At 41.0% G+C, this 23,452-nt stretch overlaps 1 protein-coding gene across 9 annotated transcripts in view; it reads right to left on the minus strand.

Moving 5' to 3' along the window:
- The window catches only part of SATB1 (SATB homeobox 1), a 137,817-nt gene that overhangs the window by 81,898 nt on the left and 32,467 nt on the right, over positions 1 to 23,452 (minus strand). For 5 of the 9 annotated variants that reach the window (XM_040352966.1, XM_040352965.1, XM_040352969.1 and 2 more), the window contains one exon: positions 2,358 to 2,513. The exons of the other annotated variants lie outside the window; for them this stretch is intronic. In XM_040352966.1, the coding sequence (XP_040208900.1) occupies positions 2,358 to 2,513 (156 nt within the window). The remainder of the gene's footprint in view (positions 1 to 2,357; positions 2,514 to 23,452) is intronic. 9 annotated transcript variants of the gene reach the window in all.

Genomic DNA, 23,452 nt, shown 5'->3' on the forward strand with positions numbered 1-23,452 from the left:
GGTAGTTATAGTCATTGTAAAAAGTATCACAATCACAGCCATCACAAACCACCATGACCTGTGTAGTAGGCAAAAATAACATTAGCCTGTTACAGTGTCTGTATCTAGATGAGTAGTAATGTTGGTTAAGCTTTTAGCCATGTGGTAGCACAATCAGAGAACCAACCAAGTAGCAACATTTTGGAATATCACAATTTATTTTTAAATAAAGAAACTGTCTTTGCCATTTTTTTTTTATAAGGTATTGTTCCTGGGCTATAATCATCGCCTTGCCTATACTACTTAGCAAATCATTGATACCAGACAAGTAAATTGTCAGTAAAATCCACACGTATGACCTACTTTCTTGTTCTGGGTCTATGAACAGTATATAAAAAAGACCCTTTAAAAAACGTAAGCAATAGCAGATTTAAAGTTTATAACCTGGCAGATTCCATTTAACGTGGAACTATACAGCATCCAAGCATCACAAACCAAAAATGCTATTTCATACATTTTTTAACTTCAGCGCAAACTCACCCATTTATCCATGTCTACATGCTTTTTTTTTGCTGAGAAATCACTTTGCAAAACACCCCCTAGCATTTCTGGTTGTGGCCATCTTAAATAAGGGCAGATGATTTATGTAGATTTACTTCCTGGAATCCATCTAGCTCAGGCATGCAATCAGGAGGGTGTGCTTAGCTGAGAAAACCTCTCCTCCGCTCCTGGGATGTATGACATCATTTGTCTAGGCCTGGAAACCAGGAAGTAACTGAAGAAATGTAAAAAAAAAAGTTTAAATCGAGTGAATATAATATACTTTCCTATGTATTTACTAATGCTAGCAGCATAAGGATAAAAATAGTCAATGCTGATTGGGAGAGTGAAGGTCTGCTTAAGATGCATAACTGCTTAAGGACCACCGCACGCCTATTTACGTCGACAGAATGGCACGACTGGGAAATTTGGGCGTATATATACGTCCCCTTTAATTTGCCGGCCGTGTCGCAAGCTCTGTGACCGTGCCAGCGGGACCCGTGGACTAGATGTACACCAGTGTCCCGCGATCGGGTCACAGAGCTGAATAACGGGGAGATGTTAGTGTAAACACAACGTCTCCCCGTTCTTGCTAGTGACATGTCACTGATCGTCTGTTCCCTGTCATCGGGAACAGCGATCAGTGATGTGTCATGGCAAGCCATGCCCCTAACAGTTAGAAGCACTCCCTAGGTAACACTTAACCCCTTCAGTGCCCCCTACAGGTTAACCCTTTCACTGCCAGTGTCATTTTTACAGTAATCAGTGCATTTTTATAGCACCGATCACTGTAAAAAGGACAATGGTCCCAAAATGGTGTCAAAAGTGTCCGATGTGTCTGCCATAATGTCGCAGTCACAATAAAAATCGCTGATCGCCGCCATTACTAGTAAAAAAATATATATTAATAAAAATGCCATAAAACTATCCCCCTATTTTGTAGACGCTATAACATTTGCGCAACCCAATCAATAAACGCTTATTGCTATTTTGTTTACCAAAAATATATAGAAGAATATGTATCGAACTAAATTGAGGAACAAATAAATCTTTTATATATTTTTGGGGATATTTATTATAGCAAAATGTAAAAAATATTGCACTTTTTTCAAAATTGCCGCTCTATTCTTGTTTATAGCGTAAAATACCACCAAAAGAAAGCTCTATTTGTGGGGAAAAAAAGACGTAAATTTTGTTTGGGAGCCATGGTGCACGACCGCGCAATTGTCAGTTAAAGCAATGCAGTGCCGAATCGCAAAAAGTGGCCTTGTCTTTGGCCAGCCTAATGGTCCGGTGGCTTAAGTGGTTAAAGTTTGTACTTATATGGGCTACACATAACTAGCACAGTTTCTGAACCACAGCAGTAGAATTAAAAGATTGGGTTGTTAAATAGCTTGGATCCTGGCATACAACACTGTGGGGCTCACATAGTTTAGCCCCTAGAACGAGCCTACATGTACATTTACATGAACTGGCCCTAAAAGTGTTTTTAAGTTTCTAAGCTCCTAAAATTTCAAAAAGGCAGTACTGTAATTCTCTATTTGTGAAGAGTATTTAAATGTACATTTTTGCTTCACACTACCTGAACCAAATCTGGTCAATGAAAGGGATCTTTAATCCTTTGAATGCTTACATTTGGAACATGCCTATAGAACATTAAGGATGCATTGCCAGAAAGCAAGATTTGATTATGGTCCACTTCAGTAGAGCACTGAGGTACATATGAACCTTTGATGCCAAGCTTAAGGAAACTAGAAAATTGTCCCATGCAGTGAGGCAGTGTCCTTACTGCAAGGCTTTTTTAGGTCTATGGGGCATGGAAAAGTAATTTGACTCACCCGATCCTCTGCGCTGCTGGACTGGTCCCGCAGCGTCTTCTTCCCCATTCTCCACCAGGTCCTGACGTCATCAAGACTGATGCAGGGTCCAAAGCCCTGCAATGGACGTGAGGAAGCCAAGAAGTAGTCCACCATCGGAGCGTGGGGGAGAGCTATCTGCCAGAGGAGTGGAGGGTCAAGTAAGTAAAAGTGCTTTTACTCTCCTCTAAATGTAAATGAGCTGTTAACCCTTGCAATCGTTGGTGTAGTCCCACTGCAAGGGAGACTTTTCATTTATTTCTGTATTGGGCTTTAACAAAAACATTTTCATACATTTTTTTTACCACATGTTCAATTCCATTTATAATGATTATGTTTATTTTTCTGAACCTCGGCTCCAGATTGCTTCAACAGGCTGACTCAATAAGATATTCACCAGAAATCAGTCCACTATAGCGCCACCACCATGTAAATATAAGACTAATTTGGAACTGGTATGAAAAAAAAATCACCTACCTCGCTTTTAGATATACTGTATGTAAAAAATGCCAGCACTCTTTATAAACATCAGGATAAAACAAGCATCACCACTAACACATTTTACCCAATCCTGGTGTTATTCAAAGCCAGTTACTATATAACTGATGGGCCAAAATGTAATAGTGGTGATGCCTATTTTATTGTGGGTTCAACAGGTTGGCTTGGATACAAACCATGCTTGTGCTTGGAGGGAGGAATGTACTAAGTAGTGTAGGAGAGGCAAGGATTATGGCCCAGGGATAATAATAAAAAGGCAGCTCCTAAATGTGAATTAAAATGGTCATATCCAATGGTTTTTCAACTTGGTTGATTCTTTGATTGCGCTTCCACATGACCAAGAACTATCCATTAATTTTACTACACCTTAACTGAATATGGGCAAAACTGGGATGTTGTGAAAAGTAAATGTGATAAATAATAAAAAAAAAAATAAAAAAAAAAAACGGGTGTGATGATGAGTTCATCGAAGTCCATAAAGCATCCAAAAAAAAAAAAAGTCAATGACAGAAGAAAAATAAATTCCAGTGTCCCAACAGATCAAAATCCACAGGCGAGGGATAAAACAGATGATTATGTGCATAAGAGAGCCAGCTTCCCCAGATCCTCTTTGTAAAACACCTCCTGCAAAAGATGGCAGCTTACCAGAATGTGGTGTCTTCAAAAGTATGATGGGAGTAAGCAGGGAATGGCCACATTTTGGTGTGGTCATTGCAGTTTAACAGAAGTGCATCTATCGATCAACTTCTGTTCAACCACCCTATCGGAAAAAATCTGCTCAATCAGCACATGAAGCCAATGGCTGCAGGGCTGATCTGTGAATTCTGACAGTGGGGGGAGTCTTCCTGCTTCCTCAAGGTCAAAATACAGTAGCGCAGTGGTGAGGATTCCCCAAACCAGCTCATATATATGGATGGGGGAATCAGTTCAGCTTTTTAAGTTCCGCTGCCTGGTTGAAAAAAAACCTCAATAATCTATGGACAGCTTAAAGGAAAATTCTAAACTGTAGAGTTGTCATGAGAGCAAGGGATAAGAGGAAATCTTTCAGTGGGCTACAGTTATATATGATGGGAATTGCTTGAGGGGATTTGCTCTTGTTTCCTTGCATCATCAGGACAAGAAGTAAATGGAATCTCCCTAGCAGATCACTGCACAAAATAATTTCCCTCCTCTATCAAAAAAATAAATAACAAGTTTTGGCTATACATTAACTTTTAGCCTCTGTTCACACCGGTGCCACCTGTCATGCGATTTGGCAGATCAAAGTCGCATGACAAGTTGCACCCTATTTCTGGGTATGGAACTGTTCGTATAGGTGTGACTCCAACTTGCACTGATTTTAAAAAGGATCCTGCACTATTTTCAGTGATTTTATGCATGACTTGCATTGACATCTGTGCATAAAGTAGCACAGATGTTGGCAAGCCACACATGAAATCGCACTGACTGGTGGCTTTGAAATTGCGCTGAAGTAGCGAGATTTTAAAGCCACAGACGGTGTGAACAGGGGCTAAAGATCCACTCGATCTGAAGGCTTAATTTCAAATTCAGATGAATACTGAGTGCACAATCCTGCTGCATAAAACTACAGTTTTTTCATCAATGTATTATGATAATGCAGCACTCTGTTTTCTTGGTATCCCGGAACACACCTGGCATTGATTCGGAAACACTGATTACAGGCATCTTGCAAACGTGTACATATAGAAGTCTTGATGCAAAAAAATGCCATACTAGGACATTTGTCAAAACTACCATCAGATCTAAAACTGCCTTAGAAGTTTGAATGTGATTGTTTATGCAGGAAGCAGAAAATAAATGTTACACACACAATGAAGTCCTGAGCACCTACAGAGCCTATTAGATGGTCTCTGAAAACACAGAGACATTGCAGATTAAAGGAGAAGTCCAGCCTGAGCTAGTTTGGCTGGGCTTCTCCTATCGGTGCACTCCTTTGACCCGTTTTCAGCAGAGAACGGTCTGAAGTCCGCTCTCTGTTGACGTCACACAAATCAGTCCAGGCACCGCATCATCCCGACTCTGGAAGTCTGGATCCCCAGGTGCCTGGACTGATAGCTGTCTCAGCCTCTTAGCGAGCCGCTGAGAGCCTGAGATAGCCTCGCCCCACCCCACCACAGCTCAGCACTTGAGTGTGGAGAAGCAAAGCAGGAGAGTTGCTGATTGACAGGCAGCATCTCTCTGTTCGGGGAGCCGAGAGAACCGAGCCAGCAGTGGTGTTCAATGGCCCGGTTCTCTCCACCATATCCTGAGGGCCTTAAGCCCAGGTTCACACACAGCTGAACTCTTCACACTTCAGCTGAACTCGCACAATTTCATTCCTGCATGTCAGTCCTGACTTCAGGGACGATTTCTGAGACATCTGTGCAGGTTGCAGGCATCACACTGATTCGGGTGGTGCCATCGCCGGCAATGACATGTCAAAATGCTTAAATGTGGACCAGAGCTGTTAACTGAGTATTTCACCTGTTGCCTGGATTGAATCTTTAAGTGTTGCAAGTCGGATTCTCGATGAACGACCTTTTAATCATTTTTTCCACTGAACAGCTTGGCACATTCTCTAGGAATCCTTTACTAGATATAGCACAGGTAAAGGCAAACTGTTGACAAACTTCCTTTCACAAGTTGATTCATGCATCATTAGAAGTGATTTTGTCAGATATTTTTGTGTCTGTGATTCATAAGAGACATTTCCTAGAAGATTCCTATTCCTCAAAGCTGCATACATTTAAAAGAAGCCGACACAAGCAGAGCTATAAAAAAAAAAAAAATGGATTCTGGGCTTAACTCAATACTGTAACCTAACAGGTTTAGATCAAATGTTACAGGTCTTACCCACAGAAAAGTTGTGCATCTACAAATGGTTAGCGGCTTTTAAAAATAAAGTACAGTTTCTTATCTATAACCCTTGATTCATAATACTTCGTTTTTAGGCTTATCAATAACATATGAGTTATAAGATCTATTACCTAAACTTTAAAGTGTTTGTTAAGCCAACACAATAAAAACATCCCATCCCCTCTGTAACCTAACGTTATGTGCCCCTGTGTCTGCATTATATAAAAAAGCTGCCAATCTGTACCTATATCAGAGAGTCTCCTGGTGCTTACATGACTTCTTCGCTCTCTCCTCTCACCAGCTGACAGCTACAGTGGGCGGGGCCGAGCACTCCCGCTGACCTCAGCCGGGGACGAGAGAGAGCTGAGGAGTCACGTGAATGACGACGAGACACTCTGATATAGGTACAGATCAGAAGCTTTTTTATATAACACAGGGGCACATAATGTTATGTTACAGAGGGGGTGGGATGTTTTTATTGCAGTTATAATAGCAGCAGGAGGGGGGGCGGGCACTGACACAGAGCAGACAGGCAGCGAAGGGGGGAAGAAGAGGACAGAGAAGGATAGAGTAGGGCTGTAGATGACAGAGGCATGGACCACGGTGTCAGGGCTCAGCAGCCATGATAAACCATGGTCAGTTCAGACAAGCACTGAGCTGTTATTCATGCTTTAAGGGGAAAGGATCAGATTTTTTTTATTTATTTTTTGAGGGGAAAAAAAACTTTAAGGTTCTATTCACATTAGCTCTCCTGCGTTTAGCTTTGCCAAAAGCAGACGTTTTCTGGGAGGTATAAACCATGCTTCCCAGATCACTTTGTCCTGAGTTCAGAAGTTCTTGATCTAAAGAAGAGCTAGCCTCGTTTAGACACAATTACTGTAATGACTGTCAGTCTCCAGCTCTCTGCTCTGCCCCTCCAGCTCTCACTGGAGCGCTGGGCTGTGGAGACTGAGCCAGGTGCCGGCCCAGGCATCCGAGTGGATCCTGATCATATGTTTGGGAACTTTCCCAAGCAGGTATAATACAGCTTTTTTTGACTATTGTTAGTAAGATACTGTATGCTTTTACTTTACACTGTTATACAAGCTGTACACTTACTACTTTACATTGTAGCAAAGTGTAATTTGTCACATGAAAAGATATAATAAAATATGTACAAAAATGTGAGGGGTGTGTGAGATACTGTGTGTGTGAGATACTGTGTGTGTATCAGGTGCTCAGGTTGGGAGAAAGAGAAGCAGTACAAGAGTCGAATAGTTGTGCCCTAGTGCTTATGTGCTAATAAGGGACATGCTTATAGGAGGATAGATTAGAGTGACAGAGAGATGGACAGATCAGTCTGCTTCTTCGTCTTATACTGCTCAGTCAGGCAGGGCAAGATATGTAAATATAACTTAACTGCAAACAAAATCCTGGGTCGTTTGCCCTGCCAGACAGAACTGTGCTGTGCAGCAGAGCTGTGTAAATTTAACAGTTGGGTGGACAGAAATACAAATCCTTTGGCAAATACAATGATTCTCACATATGTATTGTATCTGTGTATTTTGATGTTTGCCTGAACTGTAGCTTTAAAACCTTAGGCACCCTGCTTTACCCAGTTAAATTGCTGAGAGCTGCTTTGACAGATGGGTCCTGCTTTGCTTCAGGAGCTCTAACAGTGGCTTCAGAATGAACTAAGCTTGCAAACAGTGATGGGAGCCTAGACTGGAACAGTCAGAATCTGGAGCAGCTGTGCATGATAACCAATCAGTTTCTAGTTTTTATTGTCAAAACTTAACGGAAGAAGCTAAAGGTAGTAGCTGATTGGTTACTATGCACAGCTGCTCCAGGTTCTGTCTGCTCCAGTTTTAGTAAATTCCCTGCAGTGTATGCAGGCTTCCTTTATAAATATATTATAATAATACTAATACAAAGTTTTTGGTTTCTGTTTATGTACAGATCAAAGGCTTGTTCTTTAATATGTAACTAATGTGAGCTCCAACAACCTCGCAAAAACAAACAACAAAGTAGTTGTTATAAATGTTATTCCTTTTTTAACCCTGACAATCTTTAAATGATTTCTTCCTTCTCTTAGGCCGCGTACACACGATAGGATAGCCAGAGAACAACAGTCTGAAGGACTGTTTTCATGGGTCAAAACCGATCGTGTGTAGGCCCCATAGGTTATTTAACCTTCGTTTCAAAAAATAGGAACTTGCTTTAAAATTTAACCGGTGGACGCCTAACCGATAGGTCAAAACCGATCGTTAGTATGCAAAAGCATCGGTTAAAAACCTGCGCATGCTCTAAATCAAGTCGATGCATGCTTGGAAGCATTGAACTTCGTTTTTTTCAGCACGTCGTTGTGTTTTACGTCACCGCGTTCTGACACGATCGGTTATTTAATCTATGGTGTGTAGGCGCGACGGACCATCACTCAGCTTCATCGGTTAACCGATGACCAGGGCTGTGGAGTCGGTAGATAAATGTTCCGACTCCGACTCCTCAGTTTTATGTACTTCCGACTCCGACTCCCCGACTCCGACTCCACTGTATTAATATGCGAATGTATTTTATACATTCCTTGAGGGAAAGAAACGCAACCTACCACAGGACTACTGGCTGGGAAGCCAACAGTCTACTGTATTGCACAGTTTAAGCAAAAGACAAACACAATGAAAACAACGTTTTTTTTTTTTTTTTTATTAAAGCGGGGGTTCACCCGTACATAATACTTTTTACCCTTAGCTTCATGCTCGTTTTGTCTAGGGGAATCGGCTAGTTGTTTTAAAATATGAGCTGTACTTACCGTTTACGAGATGCATCTTCTCCGCCGCTTCCGAGAGGCTTCCGACGGTCGCATCCATCGCGTCACGATTTTCCGAAAGAAGCCGAATGTTGGTGCGCAGGCGCAGTATAGAGCCGCACCGATGTTCGGCTTCTTTCGGCTACTAGTGACGCGATGGATGCGACCGTCGGAAGCCTCTCGGAAGACTGTCAATCAAGAAGGAACGCCCGCTCCCGAAGACCCATACCCGGAAGCGACGGAGAAGATGCATCTCGAAAACGGTAAGTACGGATCATATTTTAAAACAACTAGCCGATTCCCCTAGACAAAACGAGCAGGAATCTAAGGGGAAAAATTGTTTTATGGGTGAACTCCTGCTTTAATCAATCAAGTGACTGGATAGTAGCAGCAGGCATAAACATCAGGAACAGGATCTTTACCAGTTCAAAAATACAAACCACATTATTTGGTTGTTTTAGAACAAAAACAAAACATAGGGCAGTGGGAGGATCCAGGAAGGAGCATTTATTCTAAAACATGATTTTCCTAGGAGAATCCCATAGTCATGTTTAAAGTTTAAGCTAACAATCGGAGTTTACAAGTTTTTATAGTCTAAATGACAGCAGTTTTTCCAATGGTTTACAGCTTCAGTCTTGAACTATTGGCCCTCCATTCCCTTCACTTATACAAGTGTCTCACTCTCTAGTCCTGCAAAAAACATATTTATTTAATCCCTTATGAGTGAGAGGCTAGGTTACACATGGACGCTGCATTCCCTGTAAAAGCAGGACACAACACTATGGAAAGTATAAGTATTGCAGCTCCTAATTGTGCGTTGCGTGCCATATAGTGAAGCACATGAAAAGCATGCTTCTTCACGGTCACTTAACCTGTTAGTTTTGCGGTTACGTGAGGCACTTCATGCATTGGTCTTTATTCTTACAGTAGAGAAGTCATTAATTATAACTTTTTGTGAATTGGGACATTTAAACTTGCTTTTTTTTTTTTTCATTCCAATCTAAATTTAGTAGGAGTCGGAAGTCGGAGTCGGTGCATTGTTTGCCGACTCCGACTCCGACTCCAGGTACCCAAAATTTCCCCCGACTCCGACTCCTCGACTCCGACTCCGACTCCACAGCCCTGCCGATGACAACGGTCCTTCGGACCGTTTCTCATCGGAAGGACTGATCGTGTGTACGAGGCTTTATCCTTTTTTTTGTTTTTGTTTTCTGCAGATTTTCAGACTTTTAACTTGTTAAACTTTAGTTTTCTGGTTTAATGGAGCTGGAAAGAAAATGCTAAAAACTTAAAAACAAAGCCTCAGTAGACAAAAAAATATTTTAATGGTGTTGAAAAAAATAAAACTAGCAAGTTTCACACACCAACACTAGGAGATCTATTTCTAGAGTATTCACTGTGCAATTCATACAGTAAATGTTTAGCATTCATCTGTCTGTATTTTACAGCAATTGTCTATCTATTTTAAAAAGGATTCCCCCTATTTACCTATTATTTTCAAAGAAGACTTGCCCATGAACATATAACACAATAGAATATAACATACAACACATAGGGATATTCTACTTAAAAAGAAGATTTGTTTCTCACACTTAAAATCCCATAGGATTATAACCCATCAGCCACACACATAGGGTAAATCATCTTTAAAAAATTATAGCTGAATGCTTTGAAATAGAAAGGGACGAATGTCCAGCAAACATTTGGCGAATCCTTGATAAATAATAATAACAACATAAAACTCCTTAATAAACATGCTGGGGTGTTATAGGCTGTTTCTTTCTATAAAGTGGGATTCTATGATTAAAGCGGATCTCCACTCTAAAGTGGAGTCCCGCTGATCGGCACCCTCCCCCCCTCCGGTGTCACATTTGACACCTTTCAGGGGGGAGGGGGTGCAGATACCTGTCTACAGACAGGTATCTGCACCCACTTCCGGCCCTACGATACGGGCAAAGGACGGGTTTTTTCTCCGCTTCCCGTCCGTCCCCCGTTGTATGCTGGGAACACTCGGCTCCCAGCACACAGCGGGAGCCAATCGGCGGGCGCAGCGCGACTCGCGCATGCGCCGTAGGGAACCGGGCAGTGAAGCCGGAGCGCTTCACTTCCTGGTTCCCTCACCGTGGATGGAGGGGGGAGCAGCAGGGTGACGAGCGATCGGCTCGTCATCTGCTGCGATCACCGCTGGACTCCAGGACAGGTAAGTGTCCTTATATTAAAAGTCAGCAGCTGCAGTATTTGTAGCTGCTGGCTTTTAATATATTTGTTTAGTGGCACATCCGCTTTAAGTGGGCACTTCATTCTACTCTGCACTTCACCGATTGCACAAAGAGAAAATCCACAGCAAACTACTTTGCAAAAAATCAGACTGCTGGTGACCTTGTTTGCCCTTTCATCTCTTACCCAGTCTTCTTAATCCTTCCACTCTAAAACATGCGTGCTTCATCTTTCCTTCTCACCGTTGTCCCCTCTCTTTTATTCACCCCTCTTCTAAACCCTCACTTCTGTCCTCTTCTTATTACTCCACTCATCAACTCCTGCTAATTCTAAGCCCACATGCTAATTAAACCCCCAGGATGCTGGGGCATGTCCCTTCATATAAATCACACTCCCATAGTACCTCCCTCACGCCTCTGCTTCTAACTTCTGGACATATATCCCCAAACCCTGGGCCTCCATCATTTAACTCAATAACTGCCCAACACACTTATCACCCAATGCCCTCTGGCAGCAGCCTCAATCCATACAATTTAGTTTATGCTCCTCTCCTTCCCAAAACCAGACCCCACCCTTCTCTTATGCCCTCTGGAATGCCCTCTCTGTCTGTATGTCTGTAACAAACTCACCTCTGTCCATGAATTCTTCATCACTAACTCCTTAATCTACTTGCTGTTACAGAAACCTGGCTTCGTGATTTTGACTCTACTTCTTCTGCTTCCCTCTCCCGTGGTGGCCTTCTCTGAACTCACTACTCCAGACCCAGTGGAAGGAAAGGAGGTGGAGTTGGAATACTTCTGTCCCCACAGAGCTCCTTTCAGGTTCTTCACTCACCTCCATCTCCGTCCTTCTCCCCAGTTGAGGCATATTGTATTTGTATATCTTATCCAGTTTCTTTGAGAATTGATGTGATCTACAAGCCTGCTGGATTGGTATCAACCTTTTTCTTTACAATAGTTGAGTTATCTCAACAGTAGAAAATTTGATTTGTGTTTGTTTTAACTTTTTTCATTGATATCAACCTTCCCTGATGACTTCTCGGCCTGGTTACCCTATTTTCTCCCTTTTGATATTCCCACAGTCATTCTCAGTAAATTAAATATCCTTGTTAATACTTACACTCCTTCTAGTTCTAAAACTCTCAGTCTAACCTCCTCTTGTGACCTGAAGCAATGCTTCTACTCACACTAATCGCAACACAGTTAACCTTCTTTTCTCCTACCTATACTCTCTGTACAACCTCTCCAACAGTCCCATTCCTCTCTCTGATCACTACCATATTAGTTTCACTCTGTTCCGGCCTTCCACCTCATCTTCCTCAAACTGCCTAACAGTTACCTGTAGAAACCTGTGCCACTTTAACCCTTCTCCTCTCCTTTCTGCTACTGACCACCTCTATAGCAAAATTTCAACCCTGTTCTGCCTCAACCTAGCCACTTATAATCTACAACAGTTCACTGTCATCCTTCCTGAACAAATTTGCCCTCTTCACTACACACCAAATAAGGCCTGACCCCTATAACTTTGGCAAACAGACGACACCAGAAGTCTCAAAAACTGTAGCCATGCCCTTGAGTGTATGTGGCACAAAACTATGTCTCAGAAAGCCTTCAACCAATATAAATCTGCCCTCCAAAAATACAATGCCAAGCAGATCTTTTTTATCACTCTCATTAACACCCTCTCATCCAGTCCCGATCAATTATTCTATACATTTAAAGTGATTGTAAAGGCTTGTATTTTTCAGGTAAAAATAACAAACATGTTATACTTACCTGCTCTGTGCAGTAGATTTGCACAGGGCAGCCTGAATCCTCCTTTTCTCGGGTCCCTCTTTGCTGCTCCTGGCCCCTCCCTCCTGTTGAGTGCCTTCACAGCAAGCAGCTTGCTATGTGGGCACCCGAGCCGAGTCAAGCTCCTGAGGGGCTATTCAGACAGAAAGCTGTTGTTTGGCCCCTCCCCCTTTCTCTCCTGATTGGCTTTGATTGACAGCCATGGGAGCCAATGATGCCGCTGCTGTGTGTCAGCCAATCAGGAGGAGAATCCTGGACAGTCGAGGGACTCGTGGATATCACTGGACAGAACTATCAACCCGTCCTTACATGCCAGGGTTCTAGGTATCTTTCTAGACTCTGAACTCTCCTTTCTGTCCCAAATCCAATCATTGTCCAAAGCTTGCCACCTCACTCTGCATCATCTCCAAAATACACCCATTCCTATCCATTGACACCACAAAGCTTCTAATTCACTCCCTGGTTATCTCTCGCCTCAACTACTGTAACTCCCTCTTCACTGGATTATCTTTACATATGCTATCCCCTATTCAGATCATCATAAATGCAGTTTCCAGACTCAATCACCTTACCAACCGTTCAGTGTTTACTATCCCTCTATGCCAATCCTTCCACTGGCTTCTGCTCACCTAATGAATTCAGTTCAAAATACTAACAATAACTTACAAAGCCATTCACAATTTTGCCTGCAGCTACATCAGTATCTTAGTTTCAAAATACCAAATAAATTGTTTTATTCTTTCCTCCCAATACCTTCTGCTGTCTAGCTCCCTTGTATTGTAACTGTACTGTCTGCTCTCATGTTGTAAAGCACTGCTCAAATTGTTGGTGCTATCTATATCCTGTATAATAGTAATAATATTAAATAGACCCTAGGTTGTGTTAAAACTACTTCTATTTGAACTGGAAAAAAAATAATTTTGTCTGAAGATTACATAAAAGATAAAAGTCGTTTTTGGGGGAAAAAAACGCCAAAAAATTCTATACCCCTAAAAACAGATATATGTTGTATTACTTTGCCATCATAAGCAATGACAAAGTTATAGCCGAATAAACAAACCAAAAGTGGTAACAAACAAATAGTGGTAATAATGTAAAAATTGCCCTGGACTATGAGTATTACTCGTCTGGACCCTCATGTGGTTTGTAGACTTTTTATTTTAGTTTTGCTAAACCATAGATGGTGTGGTTGCAGGAAGGAACATTTTTGATTCCCCCATCAACACAGTGTTCTTCCTGGTGGGGGAATCACCCCTACCTGAGAACACACAATGATTATTGCTAATGGCTATAGCCGTTGGCAATCATATGAAAAATCCAAAATACTGGTTGTACCCAAGATGATCGATCGATCAACTTGGGCACAACCAGTCTCAGCCGAGATTTGAACCCATCAGGTTTTATGAATATCCTGGAGCTCCATTAGAGAAAGTTCAATAACTTCCTATTCTGAATCCTTTTTACCAGACAGAAGCCTCCAATGGCAGTCAAACCTAATAAGTTATAATCCTGTCTATTCAAAACGAATATAATATATATATATATATATATATATATATATATATATATATATATATCATGGCTCGACAAAATCCGGGCGCCCGGGTTTGCAATTGCGACAAGAAATTGTGACCTGGCGCCCATGCCCGCCAGTAATTGAGGCCACGGCTTTGCAGCCTTCACAGAAGGAAGCTTAGGCTGCAAAGCTGCGGCCTCAATTACCATATATAACTGTATACATACACACACACACACACACACACACACACACATATATATATATATATATATATATATATATATATATTTATTTATTTTACACACACACCAACATATACATGTACATACACACATGTTGCCATTACATAGGCTTGTGTAATGCTGCTATTACACAGGCCTGTGTATTAGGTGTATAAAGATTGTCTTATTTAAAGCACTGTATTATCAAGACAGTCTTCCATATTCTTTGTTAATTTTCTTGCCTGACCATCAGAAAACATATGGCAGAAAGAAAAAGTGGGTAAAACCTGGTGGAAAATGCACTATTTTATTTTGTGTGTGTTGTCATTTCAATAAAAAACAAAATATACAATAAGAACATTTTGCTTTTCATTCATAATATAACATAATGGTCCTAAAAGCTCTCTTCAGGGACCATCATCTACACAAGGCCCTAAGAATAAGCAATGCACTCGATCTATACACTTAATTTTCACATGAATAGGACACTTACTGTAAGCTTAAAAAAGGTCTGTCGTGAAATTTAAAGGAGATCTGACAACAACCGAACAGGAGGAGGAAAAAGCTGCAACTAATATATAAAACATGTGATATATATGATAGCCACCAGCTCGAGCATAAACATCAGTACTGCGATGTATAATTTTACAGTCTCTCACCATCATTAAACCATACTAACAAAATTTTGGACAAATATATATCTATGTATTGTAAATTAGTTTCAGGCACATACATGCACTAATACAACAAATCATAATATATCAAACCTCATAAAAATATATGAACCAAGAATTGGGGAGCAGAACCCTAGCAGATATCTAAAGGAAATCTCTTCCTAAGAAAAATATGTTTACTTGACTTTAATCCTGCGTTAAATCTACACAGCCTAAAACACTATAGTCAACACTCAAATCTTTTATACCATTTTATAATATAGATACAAGATCTGAAGACTACTGCAGTGCAGACCAAAAACTTCCAAAGAAGCTGATCAAACTTTTATCTGACAGAGGTTCCCAGTGGATATCTATTTCCAGTCATGCCAGCCCCACAGACAGGCTAATTGCTGCCCAACCTGCAGAAACTGCAAGCACTGGACAAGCAGCTAATGTTTTACTATTGCACTGGGGCCTATTTTCTTAAATAATAGCACAACATTTTAAGAGAAACGTTAACACCTTAAACACCAGAGCCATGTGCACCTTGAGAAACACCTTCAGTAATTTTGATTTTTATGCACGTGAATCAATTTATGCAGCAGTATTTCTTTGTGATATCAAAATTAATTTTAATACATTTTCAGAGCCCAGGTACAGATTAAATTTTTTTTTTTTGCTTTTGACCCATATCAATTCCCTCACACTAGGTAAAACTAGCCCTAGTGATTCAGTAGTACCCGTGTCCAAGCTCTATTGCTCCAATGTCTTTGCATGGTCAATATGTGCCATTACAGCAGGAAATGCAGCTGACTGGCCTATCCACAATCACTTGGTCATAAATGTCAAGTGACCAAACTGATAGCCCAGTCACTAGGTAAAAAATAGGCCTTAGGGGTTCCAAAAAAGAAAAATATTGACACCATTTTAGAGAGCTACCAAAGAACAAACCAAGCTTAATACAACAAAGAACCATATAAAAAATGTTTCTTATACACAAAATACAATAACACTAATCAAAATGGAACACTCTCCACAATTGGCATCAATCCATGTACCCGAAAGTTGAATGTCTGTGTCACAATACACAAATACATACTAAAGGTGCCTTAAAACATAAGATGACTGATATTTGATTTAGCTGATTACAGATAAATAGCAAAATGATATGTCTACAGACACCATACAATCTTGCATGTTTGTTCACGCATATTTATTGTCAGGATTAAAGATCAGTGAATATCAGCAGAGCAGATGCCAAGATTTTCTTCACTGGGCTCATATTCAAAATTCTCCTGGCATATAGTGAATTATTAAAGGTACTGGCTTGAGTCCTTACTAGTTCACTAGAGGAACCCGAAGGATGTTAGTCATTCTAGGCCAGTGGGCCAAGAGCAAAGAACTCCAGCTATTAAGGACAGGCTTCCCATAAAAGGCATATACATTAACTAGTAAAGGGTCCAAAGGACCCTTAGCAGTTTACAGGGTGTATGGGTCTATTGAATCAGCAGGATGAATCAAAAATCTGCAGTTAACATATGCTCACAAAATCCCATCTCCATTTGTAGAGAATTGGCATTGCAAGTATACTAAACACTCACATATATATGGTGAATATTTTAGAAGTTAGACAAAACTACAATAGTTCCTCCCCTACTTTCAAAATCATAAGACATAACTGTGCACTGCCATTCCAGCAATTTCTAAAATAAAATCTGGGTATGGTGCAGTTCTAATTTCAGAAGCATTGTCACAAATTTGTCACAGTCTTTAATATGTTAGATCCAGATTATAGGCAAAAATCACTTAATAATGTTGACATTTATCAATGACAATGACATATAGCAAAGTGTTTCAGAAAAAAACTGAGAAATGTTAAAGATATGTTTCATTCTGTAATATCTTTCTACACATTATTTATTTAAAATTAAGTAGTCATATTTCACAATTCTACACATTTTTCCATTGCCTGCTTACAGTAAATATTGTGTGTGTGTGTGCCACACACTACTCTACAAAGCAATCACCGGTTTTTCTCTAACGTGGAAATGTACTGTAATTCAAAATAGTTGTGGTATACAAAAAAAAATTGGATTTGTTATATAATTTTATTACACTAAGCATTTTTCAAAAAGCTTGTTTTATATCTAACTGCAGTATGTACATATTATAAACATGTGTACTGTATACAGACATGAAATACTGGTCAACATGTCAGAATACTCTTATGCCCTGTACACACGACCGGGATTCTCGGCGGTATAAATTCCGACGGGAATCCCGACGGGAAAAACGAGAACCTGCTCGGTAACTTTCCCTGTGTACACACGAGAGGTTCTCATGCCAGGAAAACTGCAGGGAGAGCTTTGGCTGGGAATCCCGGCCATGTGTATGCTCCCTCACAGTGTTTCCCCATAGGAAAACTGCCGGGTTTAAAACCGCCGGGAATTTCGATTTTCCCGCTGGGATTCCCGGCAGTTTTCCTGCCCGGGAAAACTGCAAGGAAGCATACACACGGCCGGTTTTACTAGCCAAAAGCTCTCTTGGCAGTTTTCCTGGCAGGAAAACCGGTCGTGTGTACGAGGCTTAAAAATGATTTCCAAAAATAAAATGTAAAATCTCAAATGGTTTTGGAAGTAAATGCCATGTTACAATCCTATCTTACACACACCATATTCTGCATCTATTCTAAAATTGTTTTGTAGTGCTGGCCACATTGACTAGGCATGAAATTGCTTAGCTTGAATACCTACAGTTTTTATTAGTGCGTTTAAGAACTCCTGTATGACATGTTTCTGGCAATGAATTCTCTCCTATCTTTTAGTCTATCTTTTAATGTACTTTAGTCAAGACCTTTAAGATGGTTGTTATTCTTCTCCAGTCTTCTGTCATTCATTCTAGTTCTTCCTCACTCCCAAACCTCTGGTAATTGTGAATAGGCCCCCTCAATCCCCCTTCAAATCAAAATTTGTATTAATGAGCCATCGCACATCATTTTCACCAGCTAACACATGCTTCAAACTAGATGAGTCATTGAGGTGTGTGTGTGTGTTTGTATATATATATATATATATATATATATATATACAAACACATTTATATATATACACACATATATATATATATATATATATATATATATATATATATATATATATGGCAGGGTAATGTAGAAAAACATTAATGAAAGCATTTAACAGCAGTGCATTATGTTTTAATAAAGAGTTCTTTCATGACTATTCCAGTGACTTTTGGTTTCTGCACAATTCCAAAAAAACATATTCTATTTTTGTTCTTTCCAAAACCAGAATCAATTCATACTTTGTGCTACAGAATAATCCTTAAATAAAATACTTTTCAGCAGAATTGTGCCACATTGATTGTGGGGCTGCTTCATTTAACTAAATGATTGCTAGAAGACTGTGATGCACTAATTAGAAGCCACATTTGAACTATTAGTGGTATTTAACGTGTATTAGCAGCGTTAATGATTAAAGTAACAGTGTAAAAAGCAAGATAATTCCACTGCATGTTATTTACAAGCCTATTACTGATTAATGTGGTCAATTATTGCACAAAGGGGAAACACTTTGGAAAGTTTCTAAAATGTTCACTAGGACAAGTTAACCATCACAATGATTTCAAACAAAAGGAGACTGTCTCAAAGCTAAGATTTATATTTAAGTGAAAAAATAAAAAATAAAACATGAAAATGCAAAAATAAATAAGCCATATTAGAATATCCAATGCGGAAGACAGTATACTGTACTGTAGGAATTGATGTCTTGACATGAAATTTAGAAACTAAATCTAGTCTAAGAACTACCTGTGCTTTTACTGACAAAGCAAAAAGCCACCTGTGCTATATGGATGTTATGTATGTTGTAAAGCTGTCTGCTCCACAATGATTAAAGCATTGTAAAAACATTGTAAAAACACGTGTTTTACCACATTTGCCATGTTCAGGAGGCAACAACGTGAATCCAACCAGACTCGTCAATTTTAAATAGCAACTTTTACAAAGCTCACTTCCTACACAGGAGTGACCTTATCAAAAATATGCACATATGTGTATATGTATGACCCTTTGGTTATATCAAGAAGCAAAACCAAAAAAGGAAAAGATCAGTCAGCTGATGTAAAGTAGCCAAAACAATTCTAAAGGCCAATCTTTTAGTGAGGATTGTCTGAGATCACAATGATTAGCTGGTTAATGAACAAATGTACGCATATCTTAACCACTTGACAACCGCCCTATAGCCAAAGTATGGCTACAGGGCAGTTGCTTAACTCTGGGAGGCCGTTAATAAACGTCCTCCCAGAGAATTTTTCGCACGCGCACTTGGGGGGCGTGCACACGGGAACATCCGTGCGCGTCGGGTTCACGAGACCCGTAGCAACACGGATCTCGGTAAAGGGCCAATGACAGCGGCCCTTTACCACGTGATCGCTCCGTCCAATGATGGAGCTATCACAAATGTAAACAAACCTGGACAGCAGGGTCATTGCAAGTTCATTACTCTCCTTTCCTCACACTGATCCAGCGTGAGAGGAGAGCGATTGTGACCCAAACAGTGAGTTTTTTTGCATTGAGCAGTGCCCAGCAGTGCCCCAACAGTGCCCAGCAGTGCCCCAAAGTTCCACATCTGTGCCTCAAAGAGCCACACCTGTGCCCCAAAGAGCCGCATCTGTGCCCCAAAGAGCCACATCTGTGCCACCAGTGCAACACCAGTGCCACTACAGTCCACACCAGTGCCCATCAGTGTCACACCTGTGCCCATCAGTGCCACACCTGTGCCCATCAGTGCCACCTGAGCCCATCAGTGCCACCTGTGCCCACCAGTGCTTATCTGCACCACATCAGTGCCCACGAGTGCCATCTGTGCCCACCAGTGCCGCCTATGCCCACCAGTGCTGCCTGTGCGCTAATCAGTGCTACCAGAGCCACACCAGTGCCACTACAGCCTGTGCACACCAGTGCCACCTGTGCCCATCAATGCCACATCAGTGCCGCCTGTGCCCACCAGTGCCACCTGTGTGCTAATCAGTGCCATCAGAGCCCCATCAGTGCCACCTGCACCCATCAGTGCCACATCAGTCCTAACTTTCAAAGCACCCATTCAAACCACTGAACCAATGTTAATCACTCTTGCAGTCCATAAATGTCATTGTTTTGAGGCTTGTTACACACATAATTGTTACCAGCTGTAAGCAATGAAAGAAATTGAATTTTAGTTTTTTTTAACTCATAGTTGTTCCTCTCTACAGAATTTTTTAGTAACAGGCAAAAAAAAAGTATGAAAATGCAAGAAATTGCATAGTTTTATTAGACAACAGCATTCAGTTTTAGGCTTTATGTGCACTAACAGCTTTTGGCATTGTTTATTTTTTGCCAAAGCTCCTAAACTCAACTCAATGTACACATAAGCTTTTAGCAAAGTTTAGGAGCTGCTGCGGTTAGGCAAGGTTCAACCTACCTCAAACTCCCTCTCCTGAACACGGAAGAATCGCGTTCAAGATAGGAACGTTTTGGCCGGCTGCTGCGGGAAAACGCAATATGTGGCAAGACAACGGTAAAAACCACAGCAAAATCGTGCATTATTTTGCCACATTTTGCGTTTTCCAGTGACAGGCAGTAAATCACGGCCAAGTGTACATGAAACATTAAAGTGGAGCTCCACCCAAAAGGGGAAGCTCCCCTTTTCTCCCCCCCCCGTGGCACCTTTCGGGGGGAAGGGAGAGCGGATACCTGTCAAAACCAGGTACCCACTTTTGTGTAAGATCGCTGCATCGATCTACTAAACTTCTGGCCGCTCCTCCTTCCCCCCACTGCCTTGTGGGAGACACATAAGTCCCAGAAGACAGCAGGGCCATTCAGAAAGTGCAGCATGACTTGCACATGCACAGTAGGAAAAAGGCTGTGAATCTGCAGTGAAGATGCCGGCGCCTGCACCCGGAGCCGATAGATGGCTCGGCTTGGGGTGCTGACATCTGTCTCCCTGGACAGGTAAGTGTCCTTATATTAAAAGTCAGCAGCTACAGTATTTGTAGCTGCTGACTTTTTTTTCCCCACGCTGGAACTCCTCTTTAAAGGAGAACAGTCTGTTGGGCAATCTAGACCTATATTTCAATATCATTACAACAGCTAGAAAATAAATAGGAGAGGTAACAAACATATTTCACATGGGAAACAGAGAATACATGAAATACAGTTTCTATATTACTAACATTTATTGGAGTTCTTTTAAAAATTAGGAGTTTTGAAACCCGGACTATAATTTGATAAGTAGTCATAGGCCTTAAAGCGGATGTCCGCTGAAAAAAAAATATTAAAAGCCAGCAGCTACAAATACTGCAGCTGCTGACTTTCAATATCGGCACACTTACCTGTCCTGGAGTCCAGCGCCGTCCGCAGCAGAGGACGAGCGATCGCTTGTCACTCTGCTGCCCCCCCGCCATCCACGGTGAGGGAACCAGGAAGTGAAGCGCTCCGGCTTCGCTGCCCAGTTCCCTACGGCGCATGCGCGAGTCGCGATGCACCGTGCTGACTGGCTCCCGCTGTGTTCTGGGAGCCGAGTGTTCCCAGAACACAACGGGGGGACGGGGGACGGGAGGTGATGTCCTGCCCGCAGTCTACCCGCAGACTGTGTGGCCGGAAGTGGGTGCAAATACCTGTCTTTAGACAGGTATCTGCACCCCCCTCCCCCCTGAAAGGTGTAAAATGTGACACCGGAGGGGGGAGGCTTCCGATAAGTGGGAGTGAAAGTGGAGGGTGGAGCTCCTTTAAAGCTCCGCTTTAAGGCTGAAATTGGCATAAGTATGGAATAAAAACTCTAACGCCAACCACTATCTGATTTGTAATAACTCAAAGCTACAATAGGAAACCAATTTTTTTCCCTCTTCATGCACTCAAACTGCACACGTAAGAAAAAAGCCATACATGAGATACAATTTCTACTGATCCTTAGGGAACTCCACTTATAAATTCAAAGTTTCCAAACTCTGGTGATGGTGGATATTGATTAGTAGTCATAGGCCTAAGGGCTAAAGGCATGGAATATAAACTACTCCAGATGGCAACCACTATTTGATTTGTAATAATTTGCAGTGATCGGCTATTAAATGCAAAAGCAATCATGACCTCTTCTGACCTTATAGATGGCCACTGCATAACTGCTTCTACTGTCACCTGTGCATCATATCCGGTCCTTTAGACTGCTCCATACTCAAATATCTATCTATCACTTAATGTTCAACCTATGCCCCGTACATGGAACTCTTTCAGTGCTACAATAAACAATCAATAATTTTTTTCTTTATACACTCGAAGATCACAAGCAAGAAGCAGATTGGCCAGCATGATCAGATCTTCATCCAGATATCTAAGAGCTCTAGTGAACAAGGGTTCATGTCAAAAGCAGTCCTTTCTTATCAAACATAGCACTGCTCAAATGCATGCAATGTAATACAAAATGCAGCATGTGACAAGAAAAGACTATGTTGACCTGCCTTGCCTGCAAATTAAGTATATCTTAATAGAACTTGCTAAGAAACCCAGTGTAAAGCAGGTCAAACGCAAACTCTGAACTGTCATTTTCACTACAACAAAGTCAGTGGGAATTTGTTGACCTGTGCTTGACCTGTGTGTGAAGTGCACATCAAACACACTACTCATGTACACAAGCACTAATGCCATGTACACATGATCAGAAATTCCGACAAGAAAAACGTGGATTTTTTTCAGAATGTTGGCTCAAACTTGTGTTGCATACACACGGTCACACAAAATTCCGACCGTCAAGAACGCTGTGACATACAACACTACAACGAGCCGTGAAAAATTAAGTTCAATGATTCCGAGCATGCGTCGAATAGATTCCAAGCATGCGTGGACAGACGATTGCATACAATCTTTTCTTGATGGAAAAATTGAGAACCAGCTCTCAAATTTTTGCTGTCTGAAATTCCGACAAAAAAAAGTCAGATGGAGCCTACACACGGTCGGAATTCCGCCCCTGTGTACGTGGTATAAGTCATGTTGTGTCTCTTCATGGAGAGGCCTAGCACTTAAAATATGTTTGAAAATGAATTTAAGAGCTTTTGCAATGTAAATAGGTCTGTACTTAAATAGAAATTCAACCTAAATGTCAAACCAATTTTTTTAGAAGAATGCCTATTTTTCTATTTAACAAAAAATAAATAAAAAAGAGTTATCAGTTATATCCCTGAATTAAGTGAGTACATATTTTGGCTGCACAAAGTTAAAACATATCTCTGAAAATGTGATAATTTAAAAAGACCCATAATCTCATATCCAGAAGTTTAGGTTTTTCATAGCCTTGCAATAGTGGATTCAAGTGGCAAGAAGAAACCGGATAGAGTGCCTACTATGCAGATGTACAGCCACTACATTCTGTGTGACCACATGACATGTTGACTTTAAAATTTCAGTTTATTGCATGCATTTTTTCCAAAAAAAGAGTTTGACAGTTTGATAAAGTATATCTAAACCCAAGAACAGAACATTAATAT

This window comes from Rana temporaria, chromosome 5 (genome assembly GCF_905171775.1).
Source record: "Rana temporaria chromosome 5, aRanTem1.1, whole genome shotgun sequence".
Taxonomy (NCBI): Eukaryota; Metazoa; Chordata; class Amphibia; order Anura; family Ranidae; genus Rana; species Rana temporaria.